The following is a 15,025-nucleotide window of genomic DNA, read 5'->3' as shown; positions in this document are numbered from 1 at the left end:
CTACCAAGTTCATATCTTGTCTAGAAAACATAGTACTGTATTCAATTTAGCATGGTTCCTTAATATCTGATGACGCATTGGGGTCATTTTTGATTTATTACAGTAAATATAGTACATCTTGGACCTTTAGGCCTCATATTTAAAAAAACAAAACAAAAAAACATTTAATTGTTTCTCTTCTACCTGCTTTGCTTAGTTCCAATATATTGTCAACTTTGTCTTTTAGAAGAGTTTATTTATTTTACTTTTATTTAACCTTTATTTAACCAGGAAGTCTTTGCAAGTTATTCCCAGACCATGGAGCAAAGTAAGAGAAGGCTTTTTTCCCCAGCTCAGTAAAAACCCTTGGAACCTGGTGAGAGAGCCACCTGGTGGAACAGAGATAAACTGTTTACCCAACATGGCATTGTGCAGAAAAATATACAAATAAAGTTGTCTACGTAAACTTAGTGACGGCCAGCCTACCAGTTCATACAGCGTACAATGATGAGTACGGGAATAAGAGTTAGTTAAGAAGCGCAGAGCACTATGGTACACAGAATCTAAAAGGTGGAGAGTACTAGAGGCAGCATGCATGTAGACAACATTACCATAGTCCAAAACACTTCAAAAGGTAGCCTGCACAAGTGTTTGTCTGGCTGACGTGTTAAAACAAGTTTTGGTTCTCAAATAAAACCCCAGCCTTAGTTTCAGCTTTTTTACAAACTTTTCAACATGAACTTTGAAAGACAGTTTGTTGTCCAGCCAGAAACCTAATGAAAGAATGAAATGCAAGTTCTGCAAGTTTAACCTCAATGAAACGGTCCTGCTGAAGCACGACTGCCTGTACACAGAGGAGCAGAATGGCCTTGCATCCACACAGACTGCTTGTGGACCTCTAGAACATATGGTCCATTGAAATCTAACCTTCTTAATGAAGACTATACATTATTAAATTATTATTATGACACTGGGCTGTCCCAAGGCAAGAGAACTATAAATAAACTTTACTATAAATAAAGAATATATATAGCATTTGCTGCAACATGTAAATGTTAGAAAAATCCAACTCTGGCCTAACTGGGTCAGTCATGGGTCACCTTTGGGTCTGAGCCATCTGAGGCGTCTCTGAAAACCAAACAGCACATCTTTCTATAGTAATGAAAACTAACAGAAATGTTACAACCATTTTGGGTAAATTATTTCCAAGAGTAAGAGGACAGCTCCAGGAACAGTGTAGCCTATAGTTGTTTTACCATCAAGACCACATAGGAGCAGTTCCATTTCTTATTCTACAAATATCATTGTGTTGGTGCATCGATGGGGACATTTGAAACAGACATCCCCAGATCAGGAAGTAGACCTAAATTGTTTATTCATTTTATTTTATCAAACAGGATGAATGCCTGTCCGAAGCAGATGGTGGCGGTAATGGACCTAATACATAGTTTGCCAACTGCCGTTAAAACCCACAAAGAAGAACAGCCGCAACACGGATGTCATTATAGGCACAAAATCATCTGCGCTTCATATCGTTTTGCGCTTCTTCACATTATGTCAACATCTGGCTTTATCCTGGTGGTCCTCGCGGTGTTTCTGGTGCCCGGTAAGAAAAACGACTTTAATGTCCGCATCACTGTCTGTTGTCAAAAATCAGCTTGTTATAATCGTGAGATTTATCACAACGTATCCTCAAACATGTTAGACGCAATATATATATATATATATATATATATATATATATATATATATATATATATATATATATATATATATATATATATATATATTTGTCAATATATATTTATATAGTACCTTTTTCCAAGCGTCCTTTGTCTCTATTTCTCTCCCCACCACTGTCTTTTCTCTATCTATTTAAAAGGAGACTCCAGGTTCATCGTAGACCCGTTGTCAGTCATCAAACAGAAATCTCTGGTAAATCTGTATTAGAATGATCCTAAAGTCTCTTTTTGCACGAAGATGTGTTTAAAATAGTCAATGCAATTATTAATTAAATGAGATGTGATTGCCATATACAGTCACTGTGCTTTAATAACAAACTGAATCTGAAATGAATCTGGCTGACATGATTGTTTTCAGGTCTAATAAATAATCTCATGGTGGCCTCTCTTTATTAGACGTTGGATATGTGTTCAGAGTGCAGTCAGGTCATCCAGCTGTCTGCCAACATGATTTCCAGCAGAGATACCAAGGTGAGGATGTTTCACTTTACTGCCCACATGTAAAGGGTTTGGGGAATTGGTACAATAGGAACCTGGCAGAAACACCCAGCAGCTGGGATCCCAGTAATGTCTTTAAAAGCTAGACCTTAAAATGGACGTTCATAATGATGTACTTCCGCATTGTGATCAGATTCACTGAGAGAAATTCCAATGTTCTAATGTCAAGGTGCTAAAACATGACTTTCAAAGTTTTACATTTGTCAAGCTATTTTTCACATGCTCGCTTTGTACTATGCAGCGCACCCAGTATTATTGTCACAACGTAGCCAATGCACTGACTGCTGTGCTTTTGCAGGAGACTGTATATGAGACCTTGCATGCTCTGTGCCAAAGCCTCCCACAACCGCAGGCAGCAGAGTGTGATTCACAGGTGAAGATGTATTTGCCAAAAGTCCTGCAGCAGACACCAGGTCACCTGGTGAGTTTTACGCACCTAGTTAGGCTTCTTTAAAAGATACAGTACATAGGGGGGAATAGTTAACACTACGGACATCAATGATCACCTTTTAATGCAAGATAATGTTGTTTATGTAGAAACCAGGAGAGACCTGTATGGCTTTTGGACTTTGTGTTGCCCGCAAGGATGAAGTGCTGAAACTTCCCCACCATGCCACCAATAACGATCTATCCAGTTCTGCAGTCAGCGCAGCCACCGGCACCCATGTTAGTATGAGAAAGCAGAAGTGATTATTAAATGAAAGATGAAATGAAACTTGTGCTTTTTATTTCCATCTTACATACAGTCATCTTATCAACTATCATCTCTTTAGGGGCAGTTCAACCCAGCTTGCACCCTGTGTTTGTTTATTATCAAGAAACTGGAAACACTATTGCCCAAGAATATGACTGAGGTAACTTTTTTTCCCATCACTTTTTGTATAACATCAGGCACATATCCCGTACTATACATCACATCATATACACATCTTCTTTGTTGTCCTGCAGGATGCTTTGAGGAAGATCATGGGAGAGGTCTGTAATCTCGTACCAGAAAGCTACAAGGACCGATGTGATGATTTTGTCGACAAATATGGCGTGCAGATAATCGAATTCCTCTTATCGTCAGCTGCACCTCACACAATATGTGTTCTTTTGCACGTCTGTTTGTTCGAGGAGCAGCCTGTTGCCGGTTAGTCACACATTTATAATGAAAAACATTACGCCATTGTTTGCTTATCAGTTTGACCAGAAACTCACACTTTCACCACCAAATGTAACACTCCACTGATTTCCTAGGGTTGTTCCTCCCCTCTGATTGTGAGTCATGCCGCGCGCTGGCTGTGCTAAGCCGACTTCACCTGGGTCTCAACTCTACCGAACCTCAGACTTCCTCTTTTCTCCAGTCTGTGTGTGTCCACCACCCCAATGCCATCCCCAAGGTTTGACCCTCAGCTCCTACTAACACTAAATATCCCTCAGTAACACCTTCACAAATCAGTACTACTATAGAATATATGGCAGTGAAGTGATTTCACCAGTTTTTAATCAGGTAGCCTAAGGAAACAAAATCTTTGTCACTTTGCATTGAAGTGACTCTTGTGCTCTTTTCAGTGTGAGGCTTTTACTAAACTCTATGGCTCCCGACTGCAAAAAGTTTTGGGAAACCAGATGGACGTTCTGCATGCTTGTGAGGTAAGAATGAGCTCTTTTACAATGACCTGTTTTACCGGAGGGACAAAGAAGACATTTCTATATCCACAAGTCTTCACGCAGTATCACAGATCCACATGAGGATTTATCCGCAGTAAATGGTGTCAGTACAAAAAAAAACTGTATAAACATTACGTTGATTTACTAACATAATTTAGAATAGTATGATGAGCCCAATCATAAACAACTTTAACTCATATTCTTTGGTCGGGTTCATTTTCTTGTCCCGTCTGTCCTGCAGAGAGCTGATCTGTGCGCGGCCTCCAAGCAGTTGGAGCCGCTGGGAAAGAGTCGCTGTACCTGGGGGCCAAGCTACTGGTGCAAAGACATTCAAACTGCTCAGAAATGTGGTGTAAGTACTGTATCTTGCTTCTTTTTGTAGAGAGCTTAACCTATTAATTCAGGATTGCAACTTTTTGTTCCGTGATGGTGAATTAGTAAGTAATATTGTATTTATAGTACCGGGGGTCTGCATTGAGAGTCCAGATGCTCTCTCTGCAGCACGGGTAAAGGGCATGAGGTTTTGCCAGCCCAAAAGAGACAGTTAAAATTTACATAATTTTCGTCTTTGAGAACTGTTGAAAAATTGGAAATTGGTTGACAATACATGGAAAATCTATTTTTTCTTGAAAGGACAGCCTTAAGTCCCTCCCTCCCTATGCTGACTACTTGAAACACTGTCTGAAGTTTGATTTTGTGAATTATTTTTATTTGTTTCACATCCTATTTCTATTTGCATCCGCAGAACCAGGCCTTCTGTGAGAAGTATGTGTGGAAGGAGTGAACCAAACTGCCGCCCTGTGTGCACACAAAGAGCTACTTTCTTTTCACAAATGTATTGCACTGAAGAACTTTTATAAATGTATTGCACTTCATTTTTTTCTTTCTTTTTGGGGTTATTTATCCATCTCATATCAATAAGCCATAAATATTAATCATGACATGTTCTGCTTTGATGTGTCACAATACTGAGGCTGGGATTTAGTCTGAAACATCAGTTTCTGCCGGGATTAACAGTTTTGTGAAGTTATTCTGTAGATTGCTATGTATGAATGTAGAAATTGCAACAAAAAAAGGTTAATTATACAGAATAGGCTCTTGATAAGTATTCAAGACTGACTACTCAAAAAAGCTGCTTCCTCTGTTGTCTTGTTGCAGTTCTACGATACCTGGTGCAAATATCCACATACACACGATGAATTCTCCTAAAATTCAATTACAATCAAATAGTTTGTCATTAAAATTCAACATACAGACATGTGTCCTGGAGTTTGTTTATTTGAAAACTTCCACATAGTAAAAACATAAAACTTTTAAAAAAAAAAGAAGAGAAAAAACATGGGAGACATTTACATTTATTTTCTTTGTGTCTATAAAGAAAAAGGTCTTGATGCTCTTTTGCAACTCATTTCTATATTCTGTTATTTTCTTCTCGCCATTCACACGGAGGAAAATGCTGCCTCACTTACACCCCTGTGTGGTGATTTGTGCCATTGTCGCTCTCTTGTCTCTTCCAGATCTAAGAGGGGGAAAAGCACTCTGTTACTATTTTTTCTTAATGATTTAAAACTACAATCTGGTATGAAAAATGATTCAACTGATGGCATGTTTTTGAAAGCTGCGGTATCTTTATACTGAAACTCCTAATACTTTCTCCAAATAATCTGTATCATTCATTTTTACAACTCAGTCCTCCAGTGTCAGCAAAATACCACCACTTATACACCAGAGCTGTCAGATTTTATGCAGCAGTGCTTCAGGGAGGAATGATCTAGTTCCTTTATTTGATAAAAATAAAGATCTATTTACATTACTCATTTATGAGTGATACAATTATCTTTACAAAAAGCCCATCGCACAACAGTAACATTTGATTTTTGATATTTGATTTTTTTTTTTATGTATCCGATTAGAGATTAACCTGCATGTTAACCATAGTAATACTGCTCTATTTATGTTTTCATATAACTACAATTACTCCCAAGCATTACAAGTTAAAAGCACCTTAAATAGTTCATCACATTACCAGAAGCTACAACTGTCTGTACTGTAGCTTCGCCTTTTAAAATGTTCCAACATGCAGAGAGTAAGCTGGAGGACTTGCCTGGATGTAGGCCTCCGACAGCGTGATCATCTGGGGGAGAATGTCGGTCACTTGCAGGTCCTGCATCTCATACCACTTCCCAGTTCCCTGATTAACACAAAGATTGTTTGATGCATTTTTTGGGTTGTTTGCACCAGAAATCATATCAGAAATATCTGGCTGCAACCTACATGATGCAGAACATGTATTCTGTATGCTCCCTCAGTGGGTTTCCCATCATGCACTACGTTGGCGACCAGGTCATACGTTGTGTTTTTCTCTGTCACTTGAGCTTCTTCTGTCAAGTACTCACGAAGGTCAACATTCCTGTTAAGGTAAATACAGAGCGACAACATGAACAAGTGCATACACATACTGGAGGACAAAATACACACGTAAATGACATCACTCCTCATAACAGTAACATTAAAACAACCTTTCATTACTACCATCAGCAGTTACTTCTGACAGAAACTTTGATCAATGCTACGAATTTTGTCTTACGGTGTATGAATCGCACTTACGTGATAGGGAAGTTGACAATTGTGGGATTCTTTTCGACAAAGAAGTTGTTCTTGGTGAATCTTTTGATGCAAAAGACGAGGTAAGGAGGCAGTTTGGTCAGCTGGAACCGTTTGAGGAAATTCTCTTTGTAGGTTTTGTACTCCTGAATGAAAATTAGACGGGAAAGCATGCACGGATATTTAGAGTGCTCAATAAAGAACAAAATGGTAAGTGTAAGGAAGAGATTTGATGCCAGGCCGATTGCCTTTTTGCTCCAGTATTTGCAGAGTACAGCTGTCATTTAATGGTAGTTGGCAGATGTTAGGATTTCTTTTAAAGAAGATAGGAACTGTGGTCACCATGAACGAGGTAGATTATCTTCTACAGCACAAAACTGAAAGTCTGTTTTTCAAAGAAAAACGTGGAATAAAATGCCTCAGTGCCCACAAGCTGCGAGATATTGTCATACACCAAACCGCTGGTAAGAATGATCAGATCTTACGTGGAGTGGTTCTCCAGAAAGAAAATGTATAGCTGCTGGCTCGGCAGAGAAGAAGCTTCTTTAACTTCCTGTGTGTTATTCAGGAATGGTACCTGGTCAAGAACGGGCTTTCAAGATCTCAAGTCTCTATCTGAGAGGATTACCAAACATGAAAAGCAGCAGGACAATGTGGTAAATTGAGGTTTCAATTTCCTTCAACTGGTTTGTGACCAGTCGTGTTGAACTGTGTGGATAATGTGAAATGGTCAAAATTGTGTTAAATTGTGTAATTTTCTTGCTTTTGCACCTGTCCAAAGTACACCATTATCCACCCTCAAAATGCCAATGGCTTTGAATATGTCAAAAACGTAATAAAACCAGTTTGGGGCAAAAAATCTTTATCAACACCAAGGCTTTACTGACAAAATTACTGCTTTGTAATATTGTTTCCTCAGTTATTTTTATATTTTGCTTGTTATATTTAAGCCAAATCTGTACCTTTTCTGTATTGCCATTGAACTTGCCCAGGATGTTGAAGAGGGGGACCTGCGGGATAATAAGCTGCTCCTTCTCATCCTTGTACAGTGGAGCTGTTGGGAGGTCGAGGGTTAGAAACAGGAAGGTGGACTCAGACATCTGCTCCTGGTACTCCTCTGTCACGAGCAATGCCTCTTTCTCCTCCGGAGTCTGGGGATTAAAAAAAAAAGAAGCAAAAAACACCTTAGTTAAGATATTACTATCTGCCAAACTGTTAAGATCATTTAAAACATAGTTTTTAATAACCCTGAGCTATTCTATTCGTAAATTAATTCATATTGTCCATGTCAATCAAGTATTTCATAACACAGGCAGGAAACTCACCAAGTCCGGGTGTGGAAGTTTCTTGGAGAAGATCCGCATGGAGCCTTGAAATGCTTTGGCAATGATTGCTTTGAGCGCAGAAAGACAAATGAGGGAATCATTTAATTCACATTTTTCTAGCAATAAATTATATACAAAAAAAACTTTGACTCCCCTACTACTCACATGATCTTTTCTTTGTGCCTCCAAGAGCACCATGCAGAGCATTCAAGAACCACGTCATGAAGTCCACAGCATCTCCTACAGGACAGAAAACAATGAATCAGCATCACAACATAGTCTCTATAGAGCAGCTTAAGATCTGAAATGTGTAGCATAGTACAATACTACAATTTCTGGCAACTAAAGCATACCTTGCTTGGTAATTTGGAAATTCTTCTTGCTGCACAGCACCACAGCCTGCAGCATCTCATGTGGTGACACATGAGCTTTGAAGTTTCTCGGATTCCAAAGTTTGCGCATCAGTTCACCAAACCTCTGCACCAAGAGGAACATGATGTCCCCCGGTGGCCGGCGGATGCCCCTGTAGTTTTCTTCCTCCAGGAAGTAGTTTCGCAACGGTGGAACATTGGAAAAAGCCTAGGAAGAAGACGCAAATATGAAATAATTTGGACTATTTAAACCCTTTGGGACCACGTGCAGAGAAGGTTCACTGTGGTAGTTCATCATACCTGTAACACCACATTGGCGTAGTCATTGGCTTTGATGTTATTGAGCCCTACAATGCCTGGCAGGTAGGTCGTACCATCGTAGGCTCGGTACAGTTTACCCTGCTTGTCCAACCCAGCAATGTGCTGCTTGGTGAAAGTTGGTTTTAGCACATACTGCAGAGAAAGTGAAAAAGTGTCAGATTGCTAACACAAAAGTACAGTTTGCAGTAAAGTATTTTTAAGCAGAATCTCAATATTGACAACGTGATACTGCTCTGACAGAGCCTGATGCTGTGTCAGACAAAACATCTGAATATTAGATAAATTGACTGTGGTACAACCTCTAAAACAGGATCTGATGGCCTTTAAATAAATCCTGGTACAACAAACAACTATAGCTAGTATAGTGGTTATTAACCCTTTCAGCTCTACCCATAACAAGTAGTGTGGGATTTAAGTTTATTTTCTATAAAGAAGGGTTCTGATGATGAAAATTACTTAAACATTTGCAATCAAAAATACAATAACCTGATGAATTTATTTACCGTGATGTCTTCTAGTGAAGAGTCAATGATCTCGTAGTTGTCTGGCAGACAGTAAAACTTAAGTGTGTGCAGATTCAGGAACACATGATGAGTAAACTGCACACTGTGAGTGTAAGCATGGGACTTCAAACCTCTACCTACAAGGACACATACATTTGCAAATCAGTCGAAGCAGAACGAGGTTTTTGATGCCTGGTTTAACGTCAGATAATTCACCTACCTTGAAAGTATTTCCCACATATAAGACAGGCATAGACATTGATGTGGGAGAGAGAGATTGAGCAGAGTTTCTCAAAGTCGAAGTCCAGCACACTCCTGATGGATAAACCAGACAAGACTGTAAATCAGCTGTAGAGCCATAATAATAGGAGAGGACAGGGCTAACTAACTTAGCACTAAAATTAGCTATGCATATGTAACTATCTTGCCTGTTTATGGTGTCAAGGTAAGGACAGTGGCGGCTTCTCCGGTCTTCTAGTACACGTCCTCTGCCTATTTTGGCTGGCACTGCAAAACAAAACGAGACTGGGTTCAATCAACTGAATATAGCTAAGCTAGCTAACGATACATATGCTAACAGACCTAGCGTTTAGCTAGCTAGGTTGTAAGGACTTCGCAGATACTGGATTTGAAGCACAGTGAATTCAAAGGGTGGTACATTACATGTATTTAAGACAGCTCAAATTACACTGTATGGGTAGGTACTTGTTGACCTGCCTGTGTGTGACTGGTCAGACACGTGAATAAAATACCACTGGCTTCTACAAGTAGCATCGGGTTAGCTATCGTTACCTGCTAACCAAACGTCGCGCACACGTTAGAAGTAAACAAACGTACCTCTGTCTTCGTTGTCATCATCGTCCACCTGCGCCTCTCTTTCTCGTTTCAGAGAAACCATCACAACAGTAAGTCTGCGGTTTTATTGTCACAACAACGGAGAAGGCACAACTTTATTTCGAAGAGTTGAATGGGTCAAGCACCGTGCGCGTCGAAACAAGCGGTGGGAGCGTACGTTCGCGTCGCGCAATTACAAACAGCCAGCTAGAAACTAACCCGGAGTTTGAAGCTTGCTTCATCGATCCTTGAGCTGCTCGATTCAAGTTTAATTTTCAAGTTATTTGTTGTCAGATGGACGACAAAAGTCATTGTCACTGAAAATCTTGAGTCTCAGGCTCCCTCCAATAGTGCTAATTAAATTATGATTAGATGAGAACCTACATCATAGTACAAGTTAAAATATAGGTATAAATAAATAGTTAAATAATGCAATGTGAAATAAGGTAATGTAAATGTGTGGAAGCCAGTAATTGTAAATGAATAAGCTGAATGTAAGCATGTAATGCTTGTGAATGTAGTTTCATTTTTTTAAAGTGTAATTTCTAGTTAATTTTTAAACTCCGGGAGTGTTACATTTGGACAACAACTTACCATAAGCTAGCATGTAGCTTTTTGTCACTACTTTCGATGGATCTGAATGAGACCAATCATTAGCGTCATTAGCTCACAAATACTGTCACCGCATTTAAGCTGTTTGTTAAAATGGATATGTTAAGAGACGAAGACGTGCATGAGCTGAAATACAAACGTGGGGGCCGCTTGGATATGAGCCATGGCTTCCTGCACCATATCCGGAGGAACCAGATTGCTAGGTGATTTCCTCAGCTAGCTACCGTTAGCTACTGGTAGTAGCTAGCTTACAAGCTAGTTCACAATACCTAGAGCTGCAACCTCACATATTTTTTTTAAAATATAGAAGTCAATCTGGTTGTAAGGGAAGGTTCAGTAGCAGGGCAAGTAAAATTGTATACAGCTTATTTTAAGTTAAAAATAAAAATATAAAGAAAGGTCGCACAGGCCCAATAACCAAAGTTATCCTTTGTTTAGCTAGGATACTGCTGGAGGCAAAATAGCATAACGTTAGCTTAAAACATCCAGGTTTATCATTGCCACATACTGTTTTACTCTCACAGGTCAGGCGATTTGGCTGTTCTTCAGACAGGACCTCCGTAAGATGATAAAGAAGAAATAAAAGTACAAGGCACCTTTTACATCATATTGTATGGGTATAATAAGGTGCGATGTATGACCTCAGTACTGACTAAAAAATTGGCATATGCATTTGATAATTCCACAATTTATTTGTCTCTGAAATGCATTTCAATAAAGCAAATGTATATAAGTAAATATTTATATACTTTGACTTTACTTTATTGCAGGTAGAACAATAAAACAGTAAAGCAAGACCAGTATTGCTGTAGTTTAACGAGCTGGGCTAGAATGTCAGAGACATTCTGCAATGCATGTTATTGAAACGCATATGGTATATTGTACATTTCCAAGCAATAACAACATGTTGAAATCATTGTCTCTTCAAGGGATGACTATGATAAAGAGGTGAAACAAGCCAAAGAGGTGAAGCAAGCTAAAGAGCTTCAGCGGCAGAGGCACACCACAACCCCTAGACGACCCCGTCGACCTGATATCCAAGTGTACTATCCTCGACGCAGACGTAAGTTTGATGCAGTTTGTTGTTGTGTTTTTGCCGGACACTGAATCCAATACAGAGTATGCATGTGTGTGCTAATTTCCCAGATGGATCAGAGCCGGGGGCCAGTGCTGAGGCTGAAGAGTCTAATGAGAGTGGGTCAAGCACAGAGACTGAGACCCATGCTACTGAACTCTTCTGGCTTGACTATCAGGCAGACTCTGGTACCATTACCTCCTTCCTTGTGCACAAGGTTAATGCAGATCCCTTTGACTGATATTTCTGACTCTTTGACTTATTTTATTTTGCCTTGGTCCTAATTCCCCTCATGATGTCTCTGTTTTTAAAGGAGGATAAGCCTGAGGAGGTGGTGGAACGTGTCACAGAGAAGAACATCCTAGATCCAGCCATGAGGTCAGCTCTAGTGGCTCGAATTCGAAAGGAAATTGACAAAAGACGAGACAAACGCTGAGTGATGTTCTCAAATAGTGGATTATTATAATAATAATACATTTTATTTAAAGCGACTGCCATGACAACCAAGGTCACTTCACAAACCAAAAAAGGATATTAAAATTATAGTCATCTCATAAAGGTGTTGAGGTTCACACAAGGGACATGCAGTAGGCCTGCTGAGGAGGATCTCAGTGAGCGGGCAGAGGTGTAAAACTTTCAGTGCAAGAACACCTCCCCCTCATGGATGAGCAGCGTTTACAGATGTGAACAAATCCATGCATGCAGGACTGCTTGGTTCAGGTGGAAGAAATCATCGCTCCGCTGCCACACCTCCGCGAGACACAGAAAGTCCAGTCCATGGTAGAAGGTGCACAGCTCCCCCATAGCCAATAGAGTTCACTTATTACATTATTTCTCATCCTTAATCCAGAAGATGTAGGCTATGCATTAAGTTATTGTGGGTATGTTATCCTAGTGGCCTGGGGTGTGGGCTTAGGCATCCTCCGGTCACCATGGCATCCTTCGGTCATTGGGCATCATCTCAGACTAACCCCGTATAAAAACAAAGTATGGCGGAGGGATGATGAAATGCGTAGCTATATTCTGTATAAGTATTGAACTTTGCCAATGAACTAAATATAAACATCAAATAAAATCATCTAGGTACTTGTGAGAAAAAGTAAAATTACTGAAAATAAACAAGCCAGACGGAGTGGCGTCAGTCTCCCCAGTGTTCCAGATGACAGAGGGGCTACACACAAAGAGGAGCAAGACTTCATTTGCAGTTCTACACTGTGGAAAGCATCAATGCTGTTGACAGTGTAAAAGGAGGACTCTGGGATCATGAACAGTGACTGTCCGCAGAGATCCAACTTGATGAGCCACAAATAATCTTTCTTCTGTTATCTAAGGAGAAGGAACAGCACTTATCAAAGACAGTATAGTTGGGAGTTAACTGTCATGTTTACTACATTTTACTCACCATGGACCCTCATTCATAACTTTAAGGACATATTGTACACCTTGATGTTGACTGGACCTGTAAAATGATGATTATACTTTCTAACAGTTGAATGCAGAAAGGAGTAGGTATCCCTTTGACAGAGAGCACTGTTAACCATCCTCCTCTGTTGAATAGGTCCTGTTTCTTGTGTTTACAAAGATCTAGTTTTTATAAAAAAGATTTAGACGGTTTTTTTTTTAAATGCTGTGAAGGGAACATCGGTCTATCAGCAATTCTGTGTTTAGAAATGTGGGAATTTTTTTGGGGAGTTTAGTGAATGTCTGTGATGTGTTTGTGTGGAAACTGTGTTTCATTGTTTTCAGTATTCTAATTTATTTTGGCTTGTTGAAATACTTTTATTTTTGATACTGTAATATTTTGAGGACACAACTCAGTATATGTATAAAATGACATAGATAAGGCATTTGAAACTCTCCAAGTGTGTCTGAATGTGCACTAATCCAATTGAACAGCCATAAAATTATATGTTGTAAAAACACATCTGTGGGGGAAATAATTTTGATCACTTCTATCCTGAAATATACATTTTGGTGGGAATATAGTATTGGGGTAATGGCAACATACTGCATCAGTTTAAAGTGAGTGATTGAAGTGTTTCACATCATGTCAGCAGGTGGCGGTATGAATCAGCTTTTCACACTGCGCGCCATCTTCTATGTGTCTAAACTTTAGTTTTAACCATAAGTCAAATTGGATTTTTGTTAATAAGCAATGCAAAGTAACAGTGTAGAGAATAAAAGACAAATAGCCAAACTCTAATTTTCTAGAAAGAATTAAAACAAATTAATAATCCTTCTGAAAATGTCACTTCTATGGGCAAGGATACTTCAGGTACTACTTGTTGAACTTGCATCAGTTTTAACTCAAAACGTACAAATAAACTGGAGAGCTAAACCTTGGATTTCCAGGGTGACTGGTGTATAATATATCATATAATATAATGGTGGCTGCTTGTTTGATGAAGAGGCCTGTTTTGGTATCAGTCATTTTCATTTCTTTTACCTCCCTTCAACCTGGTGGAATACTTTTTGTGTTGTTGGCTTCTTTTTACTCCTGAGACAAACACAGCTAGTTAGAATCAGCCGGGCATTCTGATACCTACACACCTACAACAACATTGATGTAAAGAAGAGGTATTTATACGGCCCTGGGACGCATCTAAAAAAAAGATTGTGTTTATAAAAAGCATAGCATTTCCCTTTCATCAGATAAAATGTTAGTGTTAAATGTATTGCTGTCCCATCCATCCTCACATAAATAGACAAATTCCTCCCATCACCATGCTGAAAAGCGGACACAAAGTTCCGCGACCATGCCCCGGCTGTGGGAAAAAACAAAGTTAGGTTGACATTTTGACAGCAGAGCTGTTGATTTTCACCAGAGTAGGAGCTTAATTCATTGTTTTCATTAATGCATAAAAATATGCAAACTTCATCCTCTGCCCACATGGCGGGCCAAGTCTCTACAGTGTTCCCTGCTATGCTATTGGTGGAACAGAGACACTCCCCAATAGATTGTCAACGCCCTTCTCCAGCTCACTTTTCTTCTTCCATTCAGCATGTGACTGAAGTTATGGGAGGGGGGGACTATTTCCATGTCACCACTCCACTGCTCGCCAGATTATCTCCAGTTTCACCATTTGTCAGTTGGTTGAAAGTGACGCAGTCACAACTCGCACCATCCCCTCTCAGTGTAGTTTTACAATGTTATACAATGCACAACCAGTCGGTGCAGTTATATACCCTGCAGGAAATTCTTTGTTTTAAATGCTTGAAAACATGCAATTTACCGAGATATCTGTTGTGACAGGCAGGCTGGCAGAAATATGTGAGAATATCTGCCTCAGGAGTGGAAACTCAAACAGCTTCAGCTTCCATCTCATCATGGCCTACATCACAGTGTTAGTGATGACTTATTTATTTATTGAGGTACTAAACTCTAATAGTTATGTAAATATTATAAACAAAGATCCATTGTTAAACACAAAAGAACATAATATTAGCAGCCCCTTTCTATGTATCTTGGTTAATGGAGTTGTGTTTTCTTAATAGGCAGAATATGTGG

The 15,025-nt window shown here is 39.4% G+C and overlaps 3 protein-coding genes across 4 annotated transcripts; 2 read left to right on the top strand and 1 right to left on the bottom strand.

Annotated features, from left to right (window-relative positions):
- Positions 1 to 1,427: 1,427 nt before the first annotated feature.
- sftpbb (surfactant protein Bb) lies at positions 1,428 to 5,128 on the top strand. Of its 2 annotated transcripts, none has more exons than XM_034871766.1 (11): positions 1,428 to 1,585; positions 1,862 to 1,914; positions 2,118 to 2,192; positions 2,518 to 2,640; positions 2,757 to 2,885; positions 2,993 to 3,073; positions 3,168 to 3,351; positions 3,459 to 3,601; positions 3,774 to 3,854; positions 4,114 to 4,224; positions 4,618 to 5,128. In XM_034871766.1, exons 1-11 carry the CDS (start codon positions 1,534 to 1,536, stop codon positions 4,654 to 4,656), a joined length of 1,071 nt encoding a protein of 356 aa, XP_034727657.1. In that variant the 5' UTR covers positions 1,428 to 1,533; the 3' UTR covers positions 4,657 to 5,128. The 2 variants fall into 2 exon arrangements, with proteins under 2 accessions (XP_034727657.1, XP_034727656.1); XM_034871765.1 differs by having other exon boundaries at positions 2,757 to 2,891.
- Positions 5,129 to 5,294: 166 nt separating this feature from the next.
- usp39 (ubiquitin specific peptidase 39) lies at positions 5,295 to 10,659 on the bottom strand. Its single transcript, XM_034871762.1, has 14 exons — positions 10,582 to 10,659; positions 9,834 to 9,907; positions 9,425 to 9,503; positions 9,217 to 9,311; positions 8,997 to 9,133; positions 8,473 to 8,625; positions 8,155 to 8,380; positions 7,967 to 8,041; positions 7,802 to 7,869; positions 7,439 to 7,627; positions 6,480 to 6,622; positions 6,147 to 6,282; positions 5,977 to 6,063; positions 5,295 to 5,391 (listed from the first exon to the last, which is right to left on the bottom strand). The coding sequence occupies exons 1-14, from the start codon at positions 10,620 to 10,622 to the stop codon at positions 5,338 to 5,340; spliced, it is 1,557 nt and encodes a 518-aa protein (XP_034727653.1). The 5' UTR covers positions 10,623 to 10,659; the 3' UTR covers positions 5,295 to 5,337.
- On the top strand, positions 10,403 to 13,860 carry c5h2orf68 (chromosome 5 C2orf68 homolog). Its single transcript, XM_034871769.1, has 5 exons — positions 10,403 to 10,645; positions 11,372 to 11,505; positions 11,589 to 11,734; positions 11,831 to 11,978; positions 12,676 to 13,860. Exons 1-4 carry the CDS (start codon positions 10,536 to 10,538, stop codon positions 11,951 to 11,953), a joined length of 513 nt encoding a protein of 170 aa, XP_034727660.1. The 5' UTR covers positions 10,403 to 10,535; the 3' UTR covers positions 11,954 to 11,978; positions 12,676 to 13,860.
- Positions 13,861 to 15,025: the final 1,165 nt, after the last annotated feature.

The sequence above is a fragment of the Etheostoma cragini genome, chromosome 5, assembly GCF_013103735.1.
Source record: "Etheostoma cragini isolate CJK2018 chromosome 5, CSU_Ecrag_1.0, whole genome shotgun sequence".
In the NCBI taxonomy this organism is placed as follows: Eukaryota; Metazoa; Chordata; class Actinopteri; order Perciformes; family Percidae; genus Etheostoma; species Etheostoma cragini.
The sequence above is the reverse complement of the archived record's forward strand: the minus strand, read 5'-3'. Positions and strand labels throughout refer to the sequence as shown.